Here is a 23,721-nt window from a genome sequence, read left to right as displayed (position 1 = left end):
AAACAGCTAATTTATTGGACCCTATGTGACTTCCTGACTTTATGTGACTTTCTGTACCTTTAGCCCCAGAGCCTCTGTGACCAGCAGTTCATTTTCCTCCTGCTTATTTTGGAACCTGCCCCCTGGGATTGAGTTTGGGCAAGCTGTGTACCCTCTGGGTCTGAGCATCCTCATCTGCAAAATGGGGAGAACTGTGGGGACTGGCAAAACTCTTTTGGACCCAAAGCAGCATTAATATTAGCACACCACTGCCCCCTGCCTCCTGGGGGCCCCAGTTCTCTGTGTCAGCCTCTGGCTACCTTGTCATGTCCTTGACAATGTCTGCTTTCAACTCTTGTCTCTTACTTTCTCCTTTTCTTTCTTTTGGTCGCCTGAATGAGTTTCAGCAGAAAACTGAAAGAAAAAGTATAATTGATTCCTAAGTGCGAAAGGAGGGTAGAAGTGTCTTCCAAGGACAGGCTGGGTGCCCTCCAGGAGAGGGAAAGACGCAGGGAGGGAGAAACCCGATCAAAGCCGAATCAGCTGCAGAGACTGGCGGGACAAAGGGAGGGAGGGAGGGAGGGGGAGGAGCCTGGGCGCTGAGAAAGTTTATGGGGAAAGTTGAGCGGAGCGGGGAACCGGGCGGTGGCTGGCGTGCTCGGGAGGGCCAGACCTGGATTTCCCTGCTGCTCCTCAGGTGGTCTGGTGAGTTGACAAGTGAAGCCGAGGCCTCGGCCAGTGGAGGGACTCTAGAATTTATGGGAGGAGACTTGAGGGCTTTCATAGAACCCCGGGGGGAGCCGACCCAGGGCTGGCGACAGACTGAGCAGTCACCAAAGCTGGAGGAGACTGCAGGCTGGAATCGGGGGTAGTGGGAAGAGACAGGGATGGATGGAAGGAATAGAAAAAATTCGGACTTGGGAGGGAGTCCAGTGCGGGGCTGGATCCTGGGGGCTGGGTTGTGGGAGGAAATTGGGGGATGATGCCAGAGGGGACGGGTCTCTAGGTAGCAAGTGAGGGTTCTCTGCCTGGGGTCGCTCCGGGATGGTCCTGGAAGGGGGCTGTCGGGGCTTGTTGGAGAGGCTGTGGCCCGTGGCTGTGGGTTAGAATTGAACAGGCAGGTCTGGACTCCCAGTAGATGGGAAGCTGGGGCCTGGGAAGGAATTCTGAAGCTCAGCGTTCGCGGTTTTTTGTCTCGTTATCTTTGTGTCGCAGAGTTTCTCTCACTAGCCCCACCCTCTCAATCCCCTATGGGTGCACTGCTGAGGTTGGAACGTGGGAACAGGGGTATGGGGGGGGGGGGTGTCTGGGACCTGCGCTTTATAAGCAACCCTACATTCCCCCAAGCCCTCTCACACGCTGAGGCCTCCCTGGTGCCCAGATGGAAAGGATACCTGAGCTTAGATAAGCTGGTCGACTCTTACTCTTTACAAAGTTGCTCCTGCGGTCTCACTTCCCTGGGTTCCTCAGCCGGTGCCCTGTCTGGCCGTCATTCCCTCCTTATGGCTTCCCCTCTCAGCCTCAGGATGGGGCTCTTCATCCCGACTTGTCACAAACAGAGGTGCAGAGGAGGGTTAGGGGCCTGCTGAGGTCTGCTCATGGTATGAGTGGGCTGGTCTGATCTTTCTCCCCTTCCCTTCCAAATCCCTGGGGCTCAGGGAGGAACTGTCGGCAGGGGATGGAGGGAGCTGCAGGCTGACGGCAGAGGAGCAGTTGTGGGGCACCTAGAAGATCTGGGTGTAGAGAGGGCTCCCCCCTCTGCGGCCTCCCTGCCGGGAATGAGGTCTCAGCTACAGCAGCAGCAGGAGAGAAAGCTCTACCCTCTCCTTAGACTCCCCTCCTTCCCCCTCATTTCCCTTCTAGACGCTGACAGAGGCAAAATTCTGCTAACTCAGGGGGCAGACTCACCGGGGCTGCGAGCAGACCTGGGGAATGAACCCCCGAACTCGAACTGGCGCTTTCCGTGGCTGCACGGCTGTCTCAAGCTGTCTCTGCCTCTGTGCCTGGCCCTTGCCCTGTCCCTCTCTAGGGTCACCATTCCCTGTGCCACATGGGCCCTCTGTCTCCTGCCAGCTGGGTCCTCCCCAGGACCATGCGCCTCTGGGGGCCTCGGAGCCTGGGGGTGGCTCTGGGAGTCTTCATGACCATCGGATTTGCCCTCCAGCTCTGGGGGGGCCCCTTCCAGAGGAGGTGAGTTCCCATCTTGTCCCAATGTGGCACAGATGCCCTCCACTTGCTCCTCCCCACCCCACCTGGGGCTGTGACTCTTGGGGACTCAGAGGACACTCCGCACCCTCATCCTTGCCCCCACAAGACCCCCATCCACCTGCCGGTGAGGGACAGGACACTTCCCCTCCCATCTCTCCCCAGGCTACCTGGGCTGCAGCTCCGACAGTCCGGGGCCTCATCCCCGGGACCAGCTGTCCCGTCCTGCCCCCCACGACAGCGACTCGTGTTCCTGAAGACGCATAAATCTGGGAGCAGCTCTGTGCTGAGTCTGCTTCACCGCTACGGGGACCGACACGGGCTGCGCTTCGCCCTCCCCGCCCACTACCAGTTCGGCTACCCAAGGCTATTCCAGGCTTCTCGGGTCAAAGGCTACCGCCCTCAGGGTGGAGGCACACAGCCCCCCTTCCACATCCTCTGTCATCACATGAGGTTCAACCTGAAAGAGGTGAGGAGTGTGGAGGGGGTGGGCGGGACTGGGGAGAGATGGGCTCAGGCCTGTAGCCAAGACCACCAGGGGAGGAGACGCCAGGCCTGGAGGCTTCCCAGTCCTCCCCTCACCCAAGAGTTGGGCATGGGGGCCACAAAGGTGAGTCCTGTTCCCCTCTCCTCAGGCGTCCCTTCCTCAGAATTTTCTGGCAGCTGAAGTTCCACCCTCTCCCATCTAGAGTTTACTGCAGTCTCTTTCCTTGACCAATTTATCCTTCTGACATGAGTGTCCTGCCAAACCTCCCTTTAGGTAGCCCAGTCCTTCCTGGCCCCTTCTACTGGCACTACCAGGGCCCTGCAGTCACTGCCTTCTGACCTGTCTGCATCTCACTCCCCTCATCACGTCTGCCAGATTTTGAGGATGAGCTAGATGCCAAGCCCTAGCCCAGTACCCATATCCAGCCCAGCCCCGCCTCCTCCCCCCACCCAGCTTCAGTTCTAAAGGGGGAGATGAGTGCATGCACTCATGTGTCATCCAGACACACACAGGAACCTAAGAGCTCTTGGAGGAAGAAAATTAATGGGCAAATGAAAACATACAGGGAAAGAGGGAACTTTCACTGACTACTTCTTGAGTGCTGGGTAGTCATCTTACCTTCATCCTGCCAGGAAGGCGTTCTGTTTCCACTACACAGATGAGGGGGTCGAATCTCAGAGAAGCTAAGTGACTGGCCTCTGTTAACAGAAAGCACCAGAGCTAGCATTTGAACCTAAACCCAGCTGCTCCTGAAGTCAACGTGCCTTCCGTGGTGTATGTGTGTGTGTGTGTGTGGAACTGTGGGGAGAATATTCATTGAAAGAGATGGGGTTTTCTGGAGAGGTGGGTTTTATAGGAAGGGGTGGACATGACTTTGCAGTAAGGTAAATATCAGGTGTTCTTAGAGCAAAACATCTCAAAGACATGGTGGCGGTGGTGTGTGTGTGTGTTTGGCGTGTGTGTATGTGTAAGTGGTGGAACTTCAGTGGTGGCTGCAACAGACATCCCTGCTGGAGCTGGAGTAAGAAGCTGAGCAGCATGACTGTGATCCAATGGGCAGCGAGGGGCACTGTTGGGAGTGTGGCGAGGACAGCGGTCACTGAGGCAGGCTTCTCTGGAGTTTAGGATGATTGCCGCCACCGTTCAGTGACTACCTCCCACATCCCACACACTTCCACATTCTTCAAGGTAAGTGTTCACCCAGATTTATCAATGGAGGAATGAAGGCTCTGAGAAGTTCAATAACCTGCTCAAAGTTACACAGTTGGTAAATGGCTGAATTGGGATATTATTCCACTTCCATCTGATGCCACAGACCGTTGTCTGCACTGCTTCCCTGTGCCTTCAAAGAGACACACAGCTCACAGGCTCACCCTGCAGACATGCTCACATCCACAGAGCAGATTGCAGGACTTGTCAGGGAGTCAGGTTCAATGAGAGAAGTTACGTTCAGAGGCAGGAACCCTTTGGGGAGCCCTGGACCTGGGTTCTGGTGTGGATCTGCCTGCAGGACCACACTAGGGTGTGGCTCAGCCCAATTCCTACCTCCCTTCTTGCCGAGAAGTGGGATCACATGTCCCAGGCCTCAGAGCAGCACCCTACCAAGTGGCCATGGCTCCCCAGTGCCCATTTCAGTGTCTCTTGCTCTCCAAGGTGCCAAGGAGCCCTATGAGTACCCTATCTTTCAGCCTGGGCTTGGCCTGCCCACCTGACACCTCTACCTGAGTCAGCATTAGGGTTGCCCCTCCTCCTCTCTATTTGCTGCCAGCGATCCTCCTGAGGAGGCCTGAGGCCAGTTCCTTCCTTTGCACTATGACCAAGAGTCCCAGGATAGGCACTTAATAGGTTTTTGTTGGAGAAATGAACACAGAGCTTGATTCCTACAAATGTTACCAACCAAGGCAGACAGAAAGGCCCAAGGAAATTAATGTTCTCCAGATGTTTCCCATGTTCCAGGTTCCTTCCTGTCCTTATCTCATGTAACGTCCGTAATCACCTGGGAAGGAAGGTATGATGGTCTCCATTTTGCAGATAAGCAAAATGAGTTTCAGAGATGTTAAGTACCTTACCTAAGATCTGTGCAGCCAGTAAAGGAAGCTGGGGGTTCCTGGCAGACCTGGCAGAAGGAGGTTGGAGGAGGCTGGGGGATCAGTGGGTACTGGGTTTGCTCTTAATTTCTTCCTAGCCTAGTTCTCTCTGCCTATGTCTGTTTCCTCTCCTCTGCAGGTACTTCACGTCATGCCATCTGACAGCTTCTTCTTTTCCATTGTCCGAGACCCAGCGGCTCTGGCCCACTCTGCCTTCTCCTACTATAAATCCACGTCATCGGCTTTCCGCAAAGCACCATCCTTGGCTGCCTTCTTGGCCAATCCCCGAGCCTTCTACCGGCCCGGGGCTCGTGGGGACCACTACGCGCGCAACCTGCTATGGTTTGACTTTGGCCTCCCCTTCCCCCCAGAGATGAGGACCAAGAGAGGGAATCCTCGTCCCCCCAGAGACCCCAACCCGCCACAGCTGCCTTCTGGCTCTGGCCCTCGAGCCCACACCCTGGATCCCAATGCTCTCTTCCATCCCGTTCCCACTGTTGCTGATGGTCACAGCCACGCGTCCAGCCCTGCCTCTTTAGATTTGGGGTCTTCATCCTTCATCCAGTGGAATTTGGCCTGGCTGGACTCTGTCTTTGACCTGGTCTTGGTGGCCGAGTACTTTGATGAGTCATTGGTCCTGCTGGCAGATGCCCTGTGCTGGGGTCTGGATGATGTGGTGGGCTTCATGCACAACGCCCAGGCTGGAGGTGGGCAGGGCAGAAGAGCTGTCGGTATTGGTGGACTGACCGCTGAGGAGAGGCAGCTGACTGCACAGGCCCGAGCCTGGAACAACCTGGACTGGGCTCTCTATGTTCACTTCAACCGCAGTCTGTGGGCCCGGATAAAGCAATACGGCCAGAGACGGCTGGACAGTGCTGTGGTGGAGCTCCGGGCTCGCCGAGAGGCCCTGGCTAAACATTGTCTGGTTGGGGGTGAGGCTTTAGACCCTAAGTACATCACCGACCGGAGGTTCCGCCCTTTCCAGTTTGGGTCAGGTAAGGTTTTGGGTTACGTGCTTCGGAGTGGCCTGAGCCTCCAAGACCAGGAGGAGTGTGAGCGCCTGGCTACCCCTGAGCTACAGTACAAGGACAAGCTAGACGCCAAGCAGTTCCCCCCAACAGTCTCTCTGCCCCTCAAGACTTCAAGGCTACCCTTGCCATAGGCATCAGACCACTAAGTCTTAGGCTGAAGAGCAGCTAAGCGACAAGGGCACAGTGATGAGCGTGAAGCAGCCAGATGCCCTTTCTGCTTCCCTCAGAGAGCACGTCTGCTCCCCAGAGGACCAGTAGAACTTTGCACAGATGTGGGCCCCGCGTCCTCCAGCCTGTGCCAAGGAATCCCAGTCCCAGCAGCATCCTCCCCCACTCTTTCCCCCTTCCTGCAGGTCCAAGTAGCACTCTCAGAGGTCCCCCTGGAGGAGCAAACGATGGAGTATGGCAGAGAAAGTTTGGGAGACAAGGGATCGGAATAATACGTCCATTTCTCTATGAAATATTCATTACTGGGCTATGTTCATTTCACTATGAACTGTCTGCTGAATGAATAAATAATCTGAAACTTTGACCTGCTCTATGTAAGGCGGAAAGGGAAGAGGATGGAGCATCTTCCTGAGAGAAACGTGGTTGGGGGTGGGGGTTCTTTTCATAGTTCATCTCTAAGAAGTCGGTCTGCAATCTCTCCTAAACCCTTCGCGCAGCAACCTAACCCCGGCAGCACCCCACCCCTCTCCTCCAAAGTCCGGTCACCCACAAATTCCGGCGTCTCCGAGGCCACGCCCCTTCCCTTCCGCTTCCGGTTTCTCGCCAGTCATTCGGCCCAGCAGCCCGGTTCCGGCCCCGCGGGGTCTCGGTTCCGGGTTCGTGGCCCCGGTTCCCGGCCCCGGCTGGCCAGTGGGGCCGGCCCGGCCGCGCGCAGCACCGGTCGGGGGTCGGGGCTCCCCGGGCCCACCCCAGCGGCCCCCTAGCCCTCCGCCGGCCCCGGCCCACCTCGCCCCCCGGCCCTCGCCGCCCATGGAGTCCCAGTGCGACTACTCGATGTACTTCCCAGCTGTGCCGCTGCCGCCGCGCGCGGAGCTGGCGGGGGACCCGGGCCGGTACCGGGCGCTGCCCCGGCGCAACCACCTCTACCTGGGGGAGACTGTCCGCTTCCTGCTGGTGCTGCGCTGCCGGGGCGGCGCGGGGTCCGGCGCCGGGGGCGGCCCGGGCTTGGGCTCCCGAGGGGCCTGGGCAGAACTGGCGACCGCCCTGGCCGCCCTGGCCTCGGTCAGCGCCGGAGGCGGGGCGCCTGGGGGCGGTGGCTGCAGTGACCAAGACCCCGAACCCCCGGGGGGCGGGGACCCTGGCGGTGGAGGGGTGTTTCGAGGCTGCAGCCCCCTCCTCACCCACGGCCCGGGCCCCGCTACCTCAGGGGGAGCGACCACGGTGAGGAGCTCGGGGCGACACGGCACAGGGCGGAGGGACGGTTTGCTGGACTCCTAAGACCAGAGGGGAGAGGGACGCTGGAGGGAAGCGGGAGGGGATGACGGATGAGGAGAGGGGAGGGCGAGAAGCACGCACCGCAGGTCTTAAAGGGAACGCTGGCGCTGCGGGCGGCCTCGATTCTCCTGACCTCTTCACCCTTTTCACAACCCAGCTGCCTGTGGAGGAACCAATTGTGTCCACAGATGAGGTCATCTTCCCACTCACCGTTTCACTGGACAGACTGCCCCCAGGGACACCTAAGGCCAAGGTAAGGTTGGTACAGGTGGAGCTGGTGTCCTAATTCAGACGCCCTTTCTGAGGCTGGCCGTGTCTCTCCTCTCGACTGTGGTTCTGTGTCCCCTGTGCTCAGATTGTAGTGACCGTATGGAAGCGGGAGGTTGAGGCACCAGAGGTCAGAGATCAAGGCTACCTGCGCTTGCTGCAGACCCGATCTCCTGGGGAGACCTTCCGGGGCGAGCAGAGCGCTTTCAAGGCCCAAGGTGGGGAGGAGAATGCAGAGAGGAAACGCTAGAGTCTGGAATTTGGGGGACAGTGGAGGGGTGATACTGGCAAGTGCCCGATCTGGGGAGAAGAGGAAGATTAGAACTGTGGGTTGGAGGTGAGGTGCGCCCAGCCCGTCATCTCTCGCCTCCGCCCTCTCCTGCAGTGAGCACCCTGCTGACTCTGCTGCCCCCTCCGGTTCTGAAATGCCGCCAGTTCACTGTGGCTGGAAAACACTTGACTGTGCTCAAGGGTGAGCAGATTGGCAACTCAGGTCTTGGGAAGCAGCAGGGGCACTGACTGGGTGGCAGTTACTCTGGACAGGATGGTGGGGATAGATCCATTTCCGGTGGGAAAAGATGGGGTCCAAGGGGTGCAGATATTCTGAGCTGAGCTAGTTACCTCCAACAGTGCTGAACAGCTCCTCCCAGGAGGAAATTTCCATCTGGGATATCCGCATTCTCCCAAACTTCAACGCCAGTTATCTACCTGTCATGCCCGACGGCTCTGTGCTGCTGGTGGACAATGTCTGGTGAGGTCCTGGGGAGGGGCAGGGCCGCACAGTGGTGGGGATGGGGGCTGGGCAGAGAGCTCTGGCATGGAAAGATCCAGCTCTGGTCCCTTCTAAACTAGTCATCAATCTGGGGAAGTCTCCATGGGCTCCTTCTGCCGGCTCCCTGGTACCTCTGGCTGCTTCCCCTGCCCGCTTAGTGCCCTGGAGGAACACAACTTCCTGTTTCAGCTCAGAGGGGGTGAGCAGCCCCCTCCAGGGGCCAAGGAGGTGAGTATAAGGGACTGGTGTGTTCAAGGAGAAAGGGGGAGAAAATGCAGTGGGAGGGAGAGGCCAGGAGTTGACTAAGTGGAGAGGGGACTTCTGATACATGTGATGTTTCCCTTTGTCCCTCCGGCAGGGCCTCGAAGTTCCCCTGATTGCTGTTGTTCAGTGGTCCACGCCGAAGCTGCCCTTTACCCAGAGCATATATACCCACTACCGGTGAGTTTGTGGGACAACTTCCCCCCCATCCCGCTCCCCAGCGGTGGGCATCATCCTGTTCATCTTTGTTTCGAAACACATACGTCCTGCTTCCCTCTTTCTCACTGCTTCTAGCCTGCCCAGCATCCGCCTGGACCGCCCGTGCTTTGTGATGACTGCTTCCTGTGAGTCCCCCGTTCGGACCTACGAGCGTTTCACTGTCACCTATACGCTGCTCAACAATCTCCAAGACTTCCTTGCTGTGAGGCTCGTGTGGACGCCGGAGCATGCCCAGGCTGGTAGGTGACTGCCAGGCTAGGACCTTGTCCCGAAGGAGGGGAGGAGAAAGGAAGAAGTCACGGAGGTGGGTGACTTGTGGCAGGATGCTTTGGCTCTGTACCTGGGTGGTCTCCACAGTGTCACAATGGAGAGTTTAGAGAGGCTGCGGGGCAGAGTGATTTTAAGGGCATTGACACTGGAGCTGGGCTCCCTGGTATGTCTGACTTATACCTCTCCCATCTCTTAGCTGTGTGACCTTTGGTAGGTTACTTAACCTCTCTGAGCCTCAGATTTCTCATCTCTCAAATGAAAATAATACCTCATGGGGCTGTTACAGTGACTAAATGAGTTAATATATGTGAAGTGGTTAGAACAGATCTCAATACACAGTAAGTATTAGGTATTATTTATAAAATTCAGCAAACTATAGCATATACTCAGTTTACTCCATAGAATGGCTCTGAGGATGAAACGAGACTGTGCTTGTAAAAGCCCTTTGCAAACTGAGGAACACTGTACAGCTGTCTTTCCCAGCCCCTGTCTCTGCCCCCCAGGAAAGCAACTTTGTGAGGAGGAGCGCCGGGCCATGCAGGCAGCCCTGGACTCCATCGTCTGCCACACACCCCTCAACAACCTTGGCTTTTCCCGGAAGGGCAGCGCGCTCACCTTCAGCGTGGCCTTCCAGGCTCTGAGGACGGGGCTCTTTGAGGTGGGCTGGGGGGCTGGGCTCTGTGCTGGGTGACGCAGAGCATCGGGTCGCTGGCTTCTGTGCCTGAAGTATAATGGGTGGTGCTACAAAGCCAGGCAGAGGGAAGGTGGAATTTAGATGTGACTTTGGCCTGTCAAGAGGGGAAGATGACCTGAAAGGAGGTCAGGGACCTGGAAGCCGAGCCGGGTGGCTGATCCGTGTCTCCCCACCCCAGCTGAGCCAGCACATGAAACTGAAGCTGCAGTTCACTGCCAGCGTGTCCCACCCTCCGCCCGAGGCCCGGCCCCTCTCTCGCAAGAGCAGCCCCAGCAGCCCTGCCGTCCGGGACTTGGTGGAGAGGCACCAGGCGAGCCTGGGCCGCTCTCAGTCCTTCTCCCACCAACAGCCCTCCCGCAGCCACCTCATGAGGTACGGAACCGCGGGAGGGGTGCCGGTGGACTTGGCAGAGGCCGGACTCGGAGAGGGAGCAGGAAGGGGTCCTGGGGTCCAACCAGACCCCACAGCCTCTGCCCTCCCTCAGGTCGGGCAGTGTGATGGAGCGCAGGGCCATCACACCCCCCGTGGCCTCCCCTGTCGGCCGCCCCCTCTACCTGCCCCCGGACAAGGCTGTGCTCTCTCTGGACAAGATCGCCAAGCGCGAGTGCAAGGTCCTGGTGGTGGAGCCCGTCAAGTAGCACCGTCTGGCTCTCCTCCCTCTCACACTCCCCCGGAGCAGGTGCTCCCTCCAGGCTGTGCCTCCCCTGGGAGGCCTCCCACCATGGGTGAGGAGGCCCTACAGGGCCGCCTGTCTGTGTCTGCTGATGAGGGACGAGGGAAGAAGCTGTGAAATGGGCGGGGATGGCTGCAACATGAAGCCGACAGTATTTCCCGGACTTCCTGGGGGGGGCTGGCCCCACCCCTCGGCCAGGGCAAGGGCTCCAGGAGCTCCCCTGCCCCCCGCCTTGCACCCTTGTTCTAAGTTTACAAAGTGTTTTCCTCCTTCCTGTTAAGTTGTCTTCCCCGCTTCTGACATTCCCTCCCTCCCTCCCACCCGCAGGGCTGAGATCAGAGGGTGGCGATGGTAAAGGGACCCGACAATGACATGAGCCTCCTGTCTCAGGTCAGGGGAGAGAGCTAGGTGGCCTCCCCTTGTCCTCATGTTTACGTTCGCAGCCTGAAGCACTTTAAGTTGTGTGGGGATTTTTGGTTTTCTTTTTTTTCTTTCTTTTTTTTCTTTTTTTGGTCTGTTTCTGTAACTTATTCTCCAACTACTGCTTCCAACTGAAATAAGACTATTAAATGCCTGTTCAGGAGGGAGAATGACTGTTGTTTGTGTGTTGGTGGCAGGAGCAGAGACCCGGGGGCTCAGAGACCCTTCAGCATGTACACCAAATAGCTCCCCTCAGCTCCTTTCCCACCCATTTTTTTTCCTTTTGATTCCCAGTTTTATCTGCCTAGAGGTGGCCTTGCCCCAGTGCTCTGGGCTGCGGCCCTAGAAGCTGAAAGACACATGAGGTGTGCCCCTCCTCCCCCAATACACACAACACATCCCTTGGCCTGGGAACATCAGACTCGTGTTTATTAGGAGGGAGGGTGGGAAAGAGGTCCTCTCGCCCTCATTCTCCTTAACATGGTACAAAGTCCCTAAGCCTCTGCCCTTTCAGGTAGGGGTGGGGAAGTGGGTGAACAGACAGCCTTAGCTCTAGTGGCAACCAAGAAAGAGGCAGGGGAGGTCTGCGTCTTGCTCATCACAGAGGCTCACGGCCCCATCCACCTCTGCCCCTCGCCCTCTGGCAGGTTCACACGTCAATGGGCTCCCGGCCTCGGTTCTGCCTCTTCACCACAAACACCCTCTGTCCCGACACAGTCACCAGCAGCGTGTGTTCTCCAAAGACCACTGGAGGGGAGATGCACGTTTCCCCGCCCCGGGAGAGGGAAGGGAGCACAGAGTTAGTGGGGTGCGAAGGCCTCCCTGGGGGGGGTCACATATAAACTGGCTGGGATCCAAAGCCAAAGAAATTTGATAATTCAAAGCTCAGAGATTTGAAGATGGGAGGTCTCCATGAAATCCCCTTCCTTCTCTTACTTTCTCATAATTCTGATGCAGGGGTGAACACCAGGGGGAAGAGAGTGGCCAGAACCAGGGACCCCAGGGGGAGATGGTGGGCAGCTGGTAGGAGATAGGTGTTTTTCCCCGAGAAGAGAAGCCTTGGGGAGCAGCACCCCACCATCACCACCACCAGGGGCAGGAGCTCACCCGACAGGCGCTTGAAGGGTACGTTCATGCCGTGGTGCAGCCGGAAGCCGCAGGCCGTGCTGACCAGCTCAGAGATGGCACTGGCCGCCTGCTCGTCATTCTCTAGATCCCCGGACGACTGCATGCAGACAGAGGAGGGAGGACGGCAGGAATTAGGGAACAGAATTGGGAGACAATTTCAAGAACATTTTGGCTCTAGCAGTTATAACCTCTCTGTCTCCGCCTTCCAATACCCCAAGGTCACCCGCAATTTTGGAAAAACCAATCTAAAACCATCCTATGACGCTGTTGCCCCTCTTGATGCCACCCTGTTTGTCATCCTTAAAACACTGGGCTTCCCTGAGGAAGCAGGGACTCTCATCCATTTCTTTACTGACCCTGTCTTCCTAATCCCTCAATCTCGATTTCTCTCCCTGTTCCCAATTACTTGATAAATCCACATTCTTAAACATCCGTGCCTACCCACCACAGACTCGTTCCAGGCTCCGTCTTTTCCTCAGTCTTCCCATTTGTTGCCCTGTCTGCAGAATTTGAAACATAAATGTCCCCTTTGTCTCTGAATCCCTTCCTACTACCTAGCTCTTGGGTAATGATGTCACAGTGGCCTGGGCTTCCTCTATTCTGGTGATGATCTCAACTTCCTCTTCCTACCTCCTCAATATGGACCTCCCACTGGGTCAAATTCAGTGCCCTTTGCTCTCTTGGACATTTTGTATCTCAGTTTCCTCATCTGTAAATTGGGGACAACAGTACCTATCTTACGGGCTTGTTGTGAGAGTTACTAGAGAATATTGGCGAGATGCTTAGAACAGCCCCTAGCATTATATATTTAACTGCTATTATTCTGTATCAAACTCCGTGATTACAGCTGAACCATCAAAATTGCCCTTAACTCTCCTCCTCCCCAATCAACTTCCTTTCTTAAGTCCCTGTTTGTTAAGGCAGCATCGTTCTAGGCTTGAGTTCAAAGTCTTACAGGATGGAAAAGTATCTCCTCTATTACCTATCTCCAGTCATTATGAAGACATACTGATACTTCCTTTAAAAATCTCTCCTCTTGGAACTTCCCTGTCCAGTCGTAAAGAATCCACCTTCCAACGCAGGGGACGCAGGTTCCATCCCTGGTCGAGCAACTAAGCCTGTGCCACAGCTACTGAGCCCGCACACCTCAACGAGAGAGCCCGCATGCCTCAAACTACAGAGCCCACATGCCCTGGAGCCTGCAGGCCACAACTAGAGAGAGGCCTGCACATCACAACGAAGAGCCCGAACGCCACAATGAAAAGATCCCGCATGCCTCAACAAACACCCCGCGTGCTGCAACTAAGACCCGACGCAGCCCAAAAAAAAAAAGAAAATTAAAAAAAAAAAATTTCTTATTTCCTTGCTCCTTCTCATTGCCACCAGCTGCTTCATACCTAGATTTCAGCAGCAGCAGCCCTGCTTCTGAATCCCGCCCCTTCCGGCTTATCTTTACACCTATTAGAACAACTCCGCTTCATCACTTCATCATCTCATTTCGGTTCAAAAACCCTTCGAAGCTCCTATTACCCCCAAGATTAATCCAAATGCGTTAACCCAGCCTTGAAAGTCCTCCACAGAGGACTCAGATCTTTCCTTACCATATTCTCTTCTTCTCGCAAACGTTTCCAAATGTTTTCAACATAAACCCACCACCAATTCAGACAGGCTGGTGTCACACTCCTGCAAATTTGTCCACTTCGCAGCCCTGAATGTGCTCTTTCTTTTCTGCCTGTTCACAGTCATCAAACTTTTAAGCCCAGCTGAATTCTTGCCTCCTCCAAGAAAGTTTCCTTACCAAGACACAAGTTATAACACGAAGGGCCCAATCCTTCACTTTCTGGACTCCTTTAGTTGTCTTTACCACGTGCAATACTTTGAACTTTTAACCTTAAGCCTCCTCTCTCTAGCTAGATTGAAAACTTCTAGAGAGCTGACACTATATTGTACCACAGAACAAAACACCAATCCTCGTCAATAAACACCAAATAAAGACATACTCAAGAATAACGCAAGTAATGTCAGTTACCAACACATCTGTAACTAGTCTGATTTTGGTAAAGTCAGTAAACCTCCTTTAACTCCGAATAGTTACAAGACTAAGATTCTAGAGGTTGATTAAGTGATTTAATTCCTGAATTTAATTGCTATATGCCGGGCATAATACCAGGCAAAGACCAAGAACAGGGACAAATCAGGCTAAACTGGGCAACGTTGGGAGGCATCATCGGGCCCTGTGCACGTGGAGGACCCCCTCCCTTTTCCAGAACGCACCGCCAGCACTGCGCCTTCACTCAGCACCAGGTAGCCGAGCTGGTCTGGGATTCGCTCCAGCCCCTGGGTCAGTGCAGAAGTCTGGTGGGTAAAGATGCAATCGGTGAGCAGTAGGCTAAGAGAACGGCCCTTGGCAAACCCAAGTCTCTCTCTTTACAATGGCCCCCCAGGCCTCTCTCCCCAGGCAGGGCCCTTCCAGACCCTCTTCCCTCGACACGGCCTTCAACACTGATCTTCCTGAGTCTCCTCCATCAGTCCTCACCTCCGCCTCTGGGCTCCACCGGCCTTCCACACCCCACCTTTGCTATCCCACGGGACCCTCCCCTCGACCCACTCTCCAGTTCCACCTGTGGCCCGCCCCTCCTCCTCAGACTATTCCGCAGCCTCTACACAGCCTTCCGCCAACCCCTGCTCAGCCCTCTGTGTCGCCCCCCCGCCCATCCCCATTCCCTCTCAGTCTCCGGGCGGACAGGAGGGGAGGCAGCAGTGCAGGCTCAGGAGGAGCAACCAAAGAGACTGGGGGACATGGACAAGGAACCCCCGGCGCGCAGTCCCGCGCATGCGTCCTCACTCACCATCGCTGCCTTAGGTGCTGGGGGCCGCTCCTTGCCAGACCTAGCTTCCGGCTCCAGACCCAGGTCACGTGCTGCCTTCCTGCCTTGCACCGCCCGACTTTAGTCCCGCCCCCAGAATGTGGATTGGAGGGTGGCTACGTCATCAGACTTACTCTGCCCTTGTGGATCGCTGCTTTCCGGAGGCGCGCGCCGATTGGCTGCAGACCACCTTTAACATTCATCTCCCTCCCCCTCAGCCCCAAAGCGCCGATGGGGGGCGTGTCGGCGAAGGGGAGGGGTTGGGGGAGGGGCCGGGGGAGGAGGGTGAGCTGAGAGTTTGCGCCTGCGCCTTCAGGGGGCCCGGCTTCCATCTAGGGCTAGAGCTTGGTGAGAGAATAGAGCGAGAGAATAGAGACGTGAAATGCAGACGAAGAGCTGTTCAAATGCTGCTCTTGTGCCTACTCCCGGCAGCTCTCTAAAACAGGAATTTGTTCCCAAAGTGGTTTTTCGTCCCAGGATTCTGTAAGACACGATGTGATGGTGCGTTGATCCCTCGCTAGCCAAGGCAGCAGCAATACTGAACATTCTCTGCCAGGAATAATTAGAAAATCACCGTGGAGTTATTTTTTAATACATGAGTGTCACACAAATTTTTTGTTTTAATTTAAATAGTTTTTAAACCGGTTTGCAAGGCAGGAATAGAGACACAGATGTAGAGAACAAACATATGGACACCAAGTGGGGAAAGCGGGGAGGGTTGGGGTGGAATGAATTGGGAGATTGGGATTGCCATATATACATTACTAATAAGAAAAAAAATACCAAATTGTACACTCTAAATATATGCAGTTTATTGTAAAAGAAAATTTAGTTTTTAGACCTGTTGCAATATTATTGTGAGTGATGGTAAATAGTAATAAAACAAGTACCTGATGAGGATGTAGAGAAATTGGAGCCCTCAGGCATTGCTGGCAGAGATGTAAAATGGTCCAGTTGCTGTGGGAAACAGACTGCCGGTTCCTTTTAAAAGTTAAATATAGAGTTACTATATTTATAAATGAAAGTTAAATATAGAAAAGTTAAATATGACCTAAAAATTCCACTCCTAGATACATAACTAGTAGAATTGAAAACATATGTTCACACAAAAACTTGTACACAAATGTTTATAACAGCATTGTTGATAATAGTCCCCAAATGGAAACAATCCAAATACCCATAAACGGAAGACTGGATAAATGAAATGTGGCATGTTCATACAGTGGGATATTATCCAGCCGTAAAAGGAATGAAGTACTGACCTATGTTACAACACGGATAAACCTTGAAAACATTATGCTAAGTGAAAGAAATCAGACACACAAGGCCACATATTGTCTGGTTACATTTATGTGAGAGGTCTACACTGAGCAAACCCATAGAGAGGGAAAGCAGATTAGTGGTTGCCAGGGGCTGAGCAGAGGGAGAAATGTGGAGTGACTCTAATGGGTGTGAAGATTCTTTTCAGGTGATGAAAATGTTCTGGAATTTTAGAGTGTGATCGGTGCACAACCTTGTGAATGTAATGAAAACCACTGAACTGTACAGCTTAAAAGGATGAATTTTACAGTATGTGAATCATATCTTAAAATAAAACTAAGTGCTGTTGCTTGAGGAGAAAACTAATTAGAGAAGATGGATGCCTTTGTAAAAATGAGGTATGATTATAATATAAAATTTAAATTGGAAGAGGATGTAGAGAAAGTTCTGTGGAGATGCTTCATTTGCAAAGACTTCCCTGGCCTTAGACATTGATGACAGTTTGTGGTATTACTTTTTTTTTTTTTTGCACATAGTGGTTCTGAGCTTTTTCATCGGTGCACTGGCCTAACCCACTCATTAACCACCCTGTAATAGTATCCCCAGATACTATACAGATGAGGAAGTGGAAACTCAGAGATTGAGCCTTTCTCACAGCACACAGCTGGCAAGTGACAGAGCCAGATTCCAGTCTAAGTCTGCTGACGCTGAGGCTGAGGCTGATGTTTTTCCATTGCTCCATTGGCCAACTACTTTTTTTTTTTTAAGCTACATTTAATTTTACCTCAGAAATTCCCTGTTCTCATTTTTTTTTTTTCTGACACGAAACTTTCACAGGACAGTGCTCATCAGCCATCGTTAGAATTGTTTCATTTTCACAAACAGATTGAATCATATGACTCATGTAGGGAGCAAAGTTTTCCATTCTGTCATTCAACCAGTGTTTATTGAGCACCTTTTGTGTATGAGACACTCTCCTTGGAATTGGGAGATACGGCAGTGGATAAAAATAAGTCATATTTTGTATTGTTTTCAAGGAGTTGTGAGGGAGAGGGTGAGTCAGGTAATAAAGAAATAAGAAAATACTTTAAGTGGTGAGAAGTGCTATGAAGAAAAATGAAACAAAGTTCCATTTACAAGACCTAGACCCAGAGAATTCTGTAAAACAGACCTTATTAAAATAATTCCTGTCTTTCCTTAGCCTCCCCACAGTTTACTTACTTTTCCACAATTGCCTCTTTTTGTTCTACCTGGTATAAAAGCACGTAGATCTGGCCATTTCTTTGGGTTTTCATTTTCTTGTGAGGGCTCCCATGTCATATAAAACTTGTATTAAGTAAATTTGTATGCTTTTCTCCTGCTACTCTGTCTTATGTTAATTCTCAGACCCAGCTGAAAGCCCTCAGAGGGTAGGGGTAAAAGAATTTGCATCCTCTACGCTTCGAAGGTACTTCTGAGATAGGATGAGTATATAATTTTTAATAAAGCACATTGGCCTCCATATTGTGGATGGGCTTCATCCAGTCGGTTGAAAATCTTAAGAGAAAAGACTGAGGTTTCCGGAGAAGGAATTCTCATCAAGACTTTAATAACATAGAAACCCCCCTGAGTTCCAGCCTGTTGCCCTGTGGATTTCAGACTCAAAACTGCAACGTCAGCTCTTCCCTAATTTCTAGTCTGCTGGCCTATCCTACAGATTTGAGACGTGCCAGTCCCCACATTTTGTGAGCTAACTCCTTAAAGTAAATACTTTCTCTCTCTCCCCAGCCCCATTCCGCTTAGTGTCTGGAGAAGCCTAACTAACACAGTGGTTAACTTATGGCTGGTTTCTGTGGGTTTGGCATCTTTGCTGCCCCCCTTAGCATTCTTTTTCTTTTCGATCCTGATTTTTTTTAGGGTGGTTGTTGTTTGCTTTGAAACTAGACCTCCTTGCCTTTCACACACAACCTCCTTTTCTCTCATTTTCCTAGTACCAATTATTACCCTATCAAACAGCCATCAACAGACTTCCCAACTGCAAGTCTGCCTTTCTTGGTTCTCTTAATCCTGACTCTCCCATTCAACTAGAACTTCTCAAAGACTACAGGGAAAGGGTCATGTGCTTTGGGAATAAAATGTTGAAAACACCACATCCCTGACCCCAGCTTGTAAGTAAGCGAGGCAGGCAAACGAAGAGTCACAGCGAAGTGCAGTGAGCGCTGCACTAGACAGATGAGCCCCTTAGATCCCCTGGGACAAGGTGTGTGTGTTGGGAGGGGTCTAGTTAAAGGTAAATAAAAGAATATGTGGTTTCCAGTCAGGAGGCTCTGCTAGGCTGAGGGGGTATTGGGATCATTTGGAAACTGCTTAGACAGGAAGGAGGAGGCCAGCTCTGCCACTGGGATGGATGAAGACATGTTATTTCCCACCTCAGGATTTGTTCCCTCCTTTTCAAAAGAAGGAAGGGCAAAGAGCAGAGTTAGAGACCGCGAGGCCAGAACAAAAAGTCTCTAAAATCCAGAAGAAAGTCCTGGGAGTGGCTGGAACAATATAGAAAAAATAGTATTTAATTTGTAGGTTAGCAGGGTGCTAGGTACTGAAGCAGATACTGGAATTTCAAAGGCGGACCAGGTCCTCATCTTCAAGGAACTCATTGTCTAAAACAAGCTCAGTGAGCACTCACCAGAATATTCTTTTTTTTTTTTTTCATTTTATGTGTATTTACACATTTGAAAAATTCAAGTGTGGCTATTACAGCTGCTATGTGTCATCCAGTTTATGCTGTTTATAGGCATCGATCTTCTCCCATGTCAATGTCACATTTCCCAGTCTCTAAGGCTGCTTAGCATTCCAGGATTCGATGTATCACAACTGATCTGAAGTCTCTAGTGTCCATTATCTTCGCCAGAATATTCTTAATATTCTTTCTCCAGGTATATAGATACCTGTACAGTGAAATCCCCCAGGGTCTCTGTCCAGTTGCACCTTATCAGAGAGGCTGATCCTATGCACTGGATAGAAAACAGCACACCCACCACCACCCTGACCTTCTATACCCTCTCACCCAACTTTGTTTTTAAACCTCATTCGAGCATAATATACATACAGGAAAGGTTCACACATCATAAATGTACAGCACAGTACCTTTTCACAAGCTGAAGGCACACACACCAGCATCCAGATCAAAAAACAGCATTACAGCCCCAGAAGCACCCTTCTTGTCCAGTCTCAACCTTTCTCCCATGCGTAACCACCACCCCTGACTTCTAACAGCATTGATTAGTCTTACCTGTTTCTGTACTTGACAAATATGGAATCACACAGAATGTATTCCTGTGTGACTGACTTCTTTTGTTCAGCATTGGGTTTGTGTGATTTATTCACGTTGCCATGTGGAGTTTTCGTTTGTTCGTTCTGATTGCTCTACAGTGTTTCACTGTGTGCACGTGACACTATTTATCCATCCAACACTGAGGGGCATTTGGGTAGTCTCCAATTTTGAGTTATTAGGACTAAAGCATCTATGAATGTTCCAGTTCATGTCTTTGGGTGAATATACGTACACATTTCTATAGGGTATATCCCTTGGGGCAAGATCGCTGGGTCACAAAACCTAATTTTTTTTAAGATTTTTTAAATTATTGAATCTTTTTGTGTTAAAAACAGTGTGGAGACTTCCCTGGTGGTGCAGTGGTTAAGAATTCACCTGCCAATGCAGAGGACACGGGGTCAATCCCTGGTCCAGGAAGATCCCACATGATGCAGAGAAACTAAGCCCGCGTGCCACAACTACTGAAGCCTGTGAGCCACAGTTGCTGAAGCCTGGGTGCCTAGAGCCCGTGCTACGCAGCAAGAGAAGCCACTGCACTGAGAAACCTGCGCACCGTGCAGACTAGCTCCCGCTTCCCACAACTAGAGAAAGCCTGCATGCAGCAACGAAGACCCAACACAGCCAAAAAAATAAATAAATAAATAAATAATAAAATAATACACTTCCAAAAAAATAAATAAATAAAACAACCAGTGTGTATGTATGTACAGAGAGAGAGAGAGAGACTTAGATCTTAAGAAATAGAATATTACTGCCATAGTCCATTCCGGCTGCTATAAAAGAATAGATTGGATGCTTTATAAACAACAACCATTTATTTCTCACAGTTGTGGAGGCTGGGAAGTCCAAGATCAAAGCACTAGCAGATTCGGTGTCTGGTGAACGCCCACTTCCTGTTTCATAGATGACATCTGTGCTGTGTCCTCCCATGGAGGAAGGTGTGAGAGGTCTCTGGGATCTATTTTTACGGGTGTTCAAGCAATTCATGAGGGCTCCACCCTCATAACCTAAGCATGTCCCCACCTCCAAATACCATCAAATTAAGGATTAGGGTCAATATATGAATTTGGGTTGAGGATGCAGAGAGACACAAGCACTGTCTATAGCAACTATCAACTCTTTGAAACCCTTTGTGTGTGTCTCTATCCCATCCCCCTCTCTATCTCAGGAGTAACAATTATTCCAAATTTTGTTTGTCGCGTCCTTGATCTGCTTTATCATTTTAAGATAGATCTCTAAATTGTTTTGTTTTCTCATGTTTCTGCCAAAGAAGTGGTAAAATCTACATGCTTTTATACCAGGTTGAACAAAGAGGCAATGGTGGAAAAGTTACTAAACTGTGGGGGGACTATAGAAAGACAGGAATTATTTTAATAAGGTCTGTTTTACAGAATTTTTTTTACAAGGATGGGAAGTAAAGACTTGATGAGAATGTTACTTTCCTTCTGGCAGAAGGAGGACACATCTTCCATATGAAGGTCTTGTCTCCTGCTTTCATGAAGAAAAAGGGAAGAGTCAGAGCACCTTCCTTGCATCTACTGGTAAAAATACCTTTAGCACAAAATAATTTTTATGTCAAAGCGGCATATTTGGGGGCATCATAGTCTGGTTTCCTTCAACAGCAACATCTAGACTGGTGTTTGACCAGACAACTGGGTATATAACCTAGCCAAACTGACACACAAAATGAACATAAAATGAACCATCACAGCCACAAAACCTAAAGAGGGTGGATGCTCTTTTGCTGTGATGGTTTCCAGGACAACATTCATACCTGGACCTGTAAAAGGGTTTGTGGACTCCGTTGCAATGTGTGTGTTGAGGGGGTCCCCGCACTAACAAGCAATTCTTGGGGCACCAGTGGAGAAGTCAACAAAATTCAACTCAATTCTGACACTATCTACCCAGAGATAGCAACATATTCCACAGTTTAAGGGTTCAAGCTACAAGACTGCCCCTCCCCCACTTCAGAGACAAGCTGAAGCCCAGGTTATCACCTGTGTTTTAGACCAACTGGCTATAGGTTGGAGGTTTCAACAACCCCCTTCTCGGGTTTGATTAATTTGCTGGAGTGGCTTATAGAACTCTGAGAAACATTTCACTTGCTAGATGACTGGTTATAACTCAGGAATAGCCAGGTGGAAGAGAGGCACAGGGCAAGGTATGGGGAAAGGGCGGTGGAGCTTCCATGCTCTCTCCGAGTGCACCATTCTTCCCAAATCTCCAACCCAGTAAGTCTCCACATCTCATCCTTTTGAGTTTACATAGAGACTTCATTACAGTCACGATTGATGAAATCATTGACCGCTGGTGCTTGAATTCAACCTCCAGCCCTTCCCCACTCCCCAGTAGTCGCAGGTGGGGATGGTGAGCCTCAAAGTTCCAACACCCCCTAATCCCTTGGCTGGCTCCAGTGACAACCAGCCCAGGACCTCAGAGAGGTCCTAAAGTCCTCATTAACATAACAAAAGACACCTTTGTTGCTCTCCTCACTTAGGAAACGCTAAGGGTTTTAGGAGCTCTGGGCCAGAAAGGGGACAAAGACCAAAATACATATTTCTTCTTATAAACCACAGTATCACAGGCTGCACTCCTGGGTAATCCTTCCCACTGGCTTTCCCTTTTTCACCCCCACCCCTACCCAGGAGTATCATGCGATAACTGAGCAAAAGGGAAGGAATGTGGTTTGGTTTTTTGTTTGGTTTTGTTTTTTCAGGCCGTGCCTTGCAGCACGCGGGATCTTAGTTCCCCCACCAGGGATGGAACCCGTGCCCCTTGCCCCTGCATTGGGAGCGCAGAGTCTTAACCACTGGACTGCCAGGGAAGTCCTGGAATGTGCTTTGTAAGCATCAGGGAGACAGAAGGGGAGGAGGCGTTTGGGGTTTGGGACCTGGCAGCCTGTGAGCACCATGTAATATTGCAGAGTCCATTTCCTCGGTTCTCTGTGGCCAAGAGGGGACCAAGCCTATCTGACCTGCGCATGCTCTCGTAAAGCCCAGGCCACCTCCATTTCTCAAATTTAGTATTATGTGTAAACCAAAGAGAAGAAAAACAGGGTTCCAAAATTGTGGTGTGATTGGAAAAGTTGCATTTAACAAATGAATGCCTTTAACAGGGATACATTACAAACCTTTATGATTTTGATTGTTATGCAATAATTACAGAGTTTACCAAGTTAATCCCTGGGGCAGAATGCTGTAATGAGACACCAGTTAAACTGTAAATTGAAAGTCCCCTTCCTTTATAGTGGGCATATCTCTGGCTGACTATATAACCAAACCCCTTTAGAGGGACTGTTCAAAACCTGCATTTGAGGCGCTTCATGGAAGAGGCCCAAGCAAAGAATCTATCTCGCTCCAGGTGAGACTCCAGATACAGCTTTAACACACCTCAATTTCTAGTGGCTTTAAAAAAAAAAAGCAAAAGTAGATCGAGTAAATGGGATCCAGAGTGTGCTGCAGTATTAAAGAAGGCAGTCACGGCAGGTCTTTCTGAGGAGACGTTGAGAGGAGTCGAGTGAAGACTGGAAGGAGGTGAGGAAGTCAGCTTGGAGGAAACCTGGGAGAGAGCATCGTGGCAGAGGTAACAGAACACACAGGCTCAGTGTGTGCACGGATGTGTGTGCCTGATGTACTCGAGAATCAGCAAAGAGGCCAGTGTGGTTGGAACTCCCTGTGCTCAAGGAGGTAATGTTGCCGCAATAACGGCTACTCATTGCACCGAGGCTGAATAGAAATACGGAGACAGAGATTTTGGAGGAAGAGAGAGATGGCTTTATTTTTCTGACAGGCAGAAGGGAAGACACAGCGGCTAGTGCCTCAAGAACTGTGCCCCCTCCTTGGGAGTCAGGGAAGATTTTATAGGAGGGGCTCACAGTCTGGGGTATGTGATAAGGATCAAGGTGGTGAAGGTCTTGTATTCTTTTTCCTTCGCATTATTTCAGAATAGTCATAGCTGGCATCAGGCTGCCCAGTAATGGGGGTCCGGCAGTCTGTTAATTGCGTCTGTTTGCCTCTGGTTTATTGGCTGAAGACCTTCTTTCTGAAAAGAAAAACTACAGGGTTGATTTGTTACAAGGGGCGTAGAGAATGCAAATGCCAGGATGTAAAAAGGTTAGGGAGTGAGAGGCAGCATGTAACTCACCCAGAGTTAAGGGTGATAGGTGCCAAATGTGATTTACATAGTGTCAGGGCCTGAGGTTAGCTTTGTGAAGTAGAAATCTATTTACAGACACTACAGATTAGTGACAGTTAAAATAAAGCAAAGAGTGATTAACTCTTTCAGGCCAGGTCAGATTTCTCCTCTAGCCTGTTCGCTGGCTGTTCTCTTTTGTTTTCTTTGCTTTCAA

The 23,721-nt window shown here is 51.3% G+C and overlaps 3 protein-coding genes across 5 annotated transcripts; 2 read left to right on the top strand and 1 right to left on the bottom strand.

Annotated features, from left to right (window-relative positions):
• Positions 1 to 1,942: 1,942 nt before the first annotated feature.
• GAL3ST4 (galactose-3-O-sulfotransferase 4) lies at positions 1,943 to 6,136 on the top strand. The gene is made up of 3 exons (XM_057749793.1): positions 1,943 to 2,169; positions 2,350 to 2,653; positions 4,898 to 6,136. Exons 1-3 carry the CDS (start codon positions 2,030 to 2,032, stop codon positions 5,918 to 5,920), a joined length of 1,467 nt encoding a protein of 488 aa, XP_057605776.1. The 5' UTR covers positions 1,943 to 2,029; the 3' UTR covers positions 5,921 to 6,136.
• A 420-nt stretch (positions 6,137 to 6,556) lies between these two features.
• On the top strand, positions 6,557 to 10,972 carry TRAPPC14 (trafficking protein particle complex subunit 14). Of its 3 annotated transcripts, XM_057750653.1 has the most exons (11): positions 6,557 to 7,178; positions 7,390 to 7,485; positions 7,588 to 7,717; positions 7,885 to 7,971; positions 8,130 to 8,250; positions 8,352 to 8,499; positions 8,630 to 8,712; positions 8,827 to 8,990; positions 9,525 to 9,679; positions 9,894 to 10,087; positions 10,200 to 10,490. In XM_057750653.1, exons 1-11 carry the CDS (start codon positions 6,768 to 6,770, stop codon positions 10,351 to 10,353), a joined length of 1,743 nt encoding a protein of 580 aa, XP_057606636.1. In that variant the 5' UTR covers positions 6,557 to 6,767; the 3' UTR covers positions 10,354 to 10,490. The 3 variants fall into 3 exon arrangements, with proteins under 3 accessions (XP_057606636.1, XP_057606635.1, XP_057606637.1); XM_057750652.1 differs by having other exon boundaries at positions 9,894 to 10,972; XM_057750654.1 differs by lacking the exons at positions 7,588 to 7,717; positions 7,885 to 7,971; positions 8,130 to 8,250; positions 8,352 to 8,499 and having other exon boundaries at positions 9,894 to 10,972.
• A 238-nt stretch (positions 10,973 to 11,210) lies between these two features.
• On the bottom strand, positions 11,211 to 14,894 carry LAMTOR4 (late endosomal/lysosomal adaptor, MAPK and MTOR activator 4). Its single transcript, XM_057750655.1, has 4 exons — positions 14,786 to 14,894; positions 14,211 to 14,291; positions 11,916 to 12,033; positions 11,211 to 11,555 (listed from the first exon to the last, which is right to left on the bottom strand). The coding sequence occupies exons 1-4, from the start codon at positions 14,786 to 14,788 to the stop codon at positions 11,458 to 11,460; spliced, it is 300 nt and encodes a 99-aa protein (XP_057606638.1). The 5' UTR covers positions 14,789 to 14,894; the 3' UTR covers positions 11,211 to 11,457.
• Between the last annotated feature and the right edge of the window lie 8,827 nt (positions 14,895 to 23,721).

The sequence above is a fragment of the Hippopotamus amphibius genome, chromosome 9, assembly GCF_030028045.1.
Source record: "Hippopotamus amphibius kiboko isolate mHipAmp2 chromosome 9, mHipAmp2.hap2, whole genome shotgun sequence".
NCBI classification, from domain to species: domain Eukaryota; kingdom Metazoa; phylum Chordata; class Mammalia; order Artiodactyla; family Hippopotamidae; genus Hippopotamus; species Hippopotamus amphibius.
The sequence above is the reverse complement of the archived record's forward strand: the minus strand, read 5'-3'. Positions and strand labels throughout refer to the sequence as shown.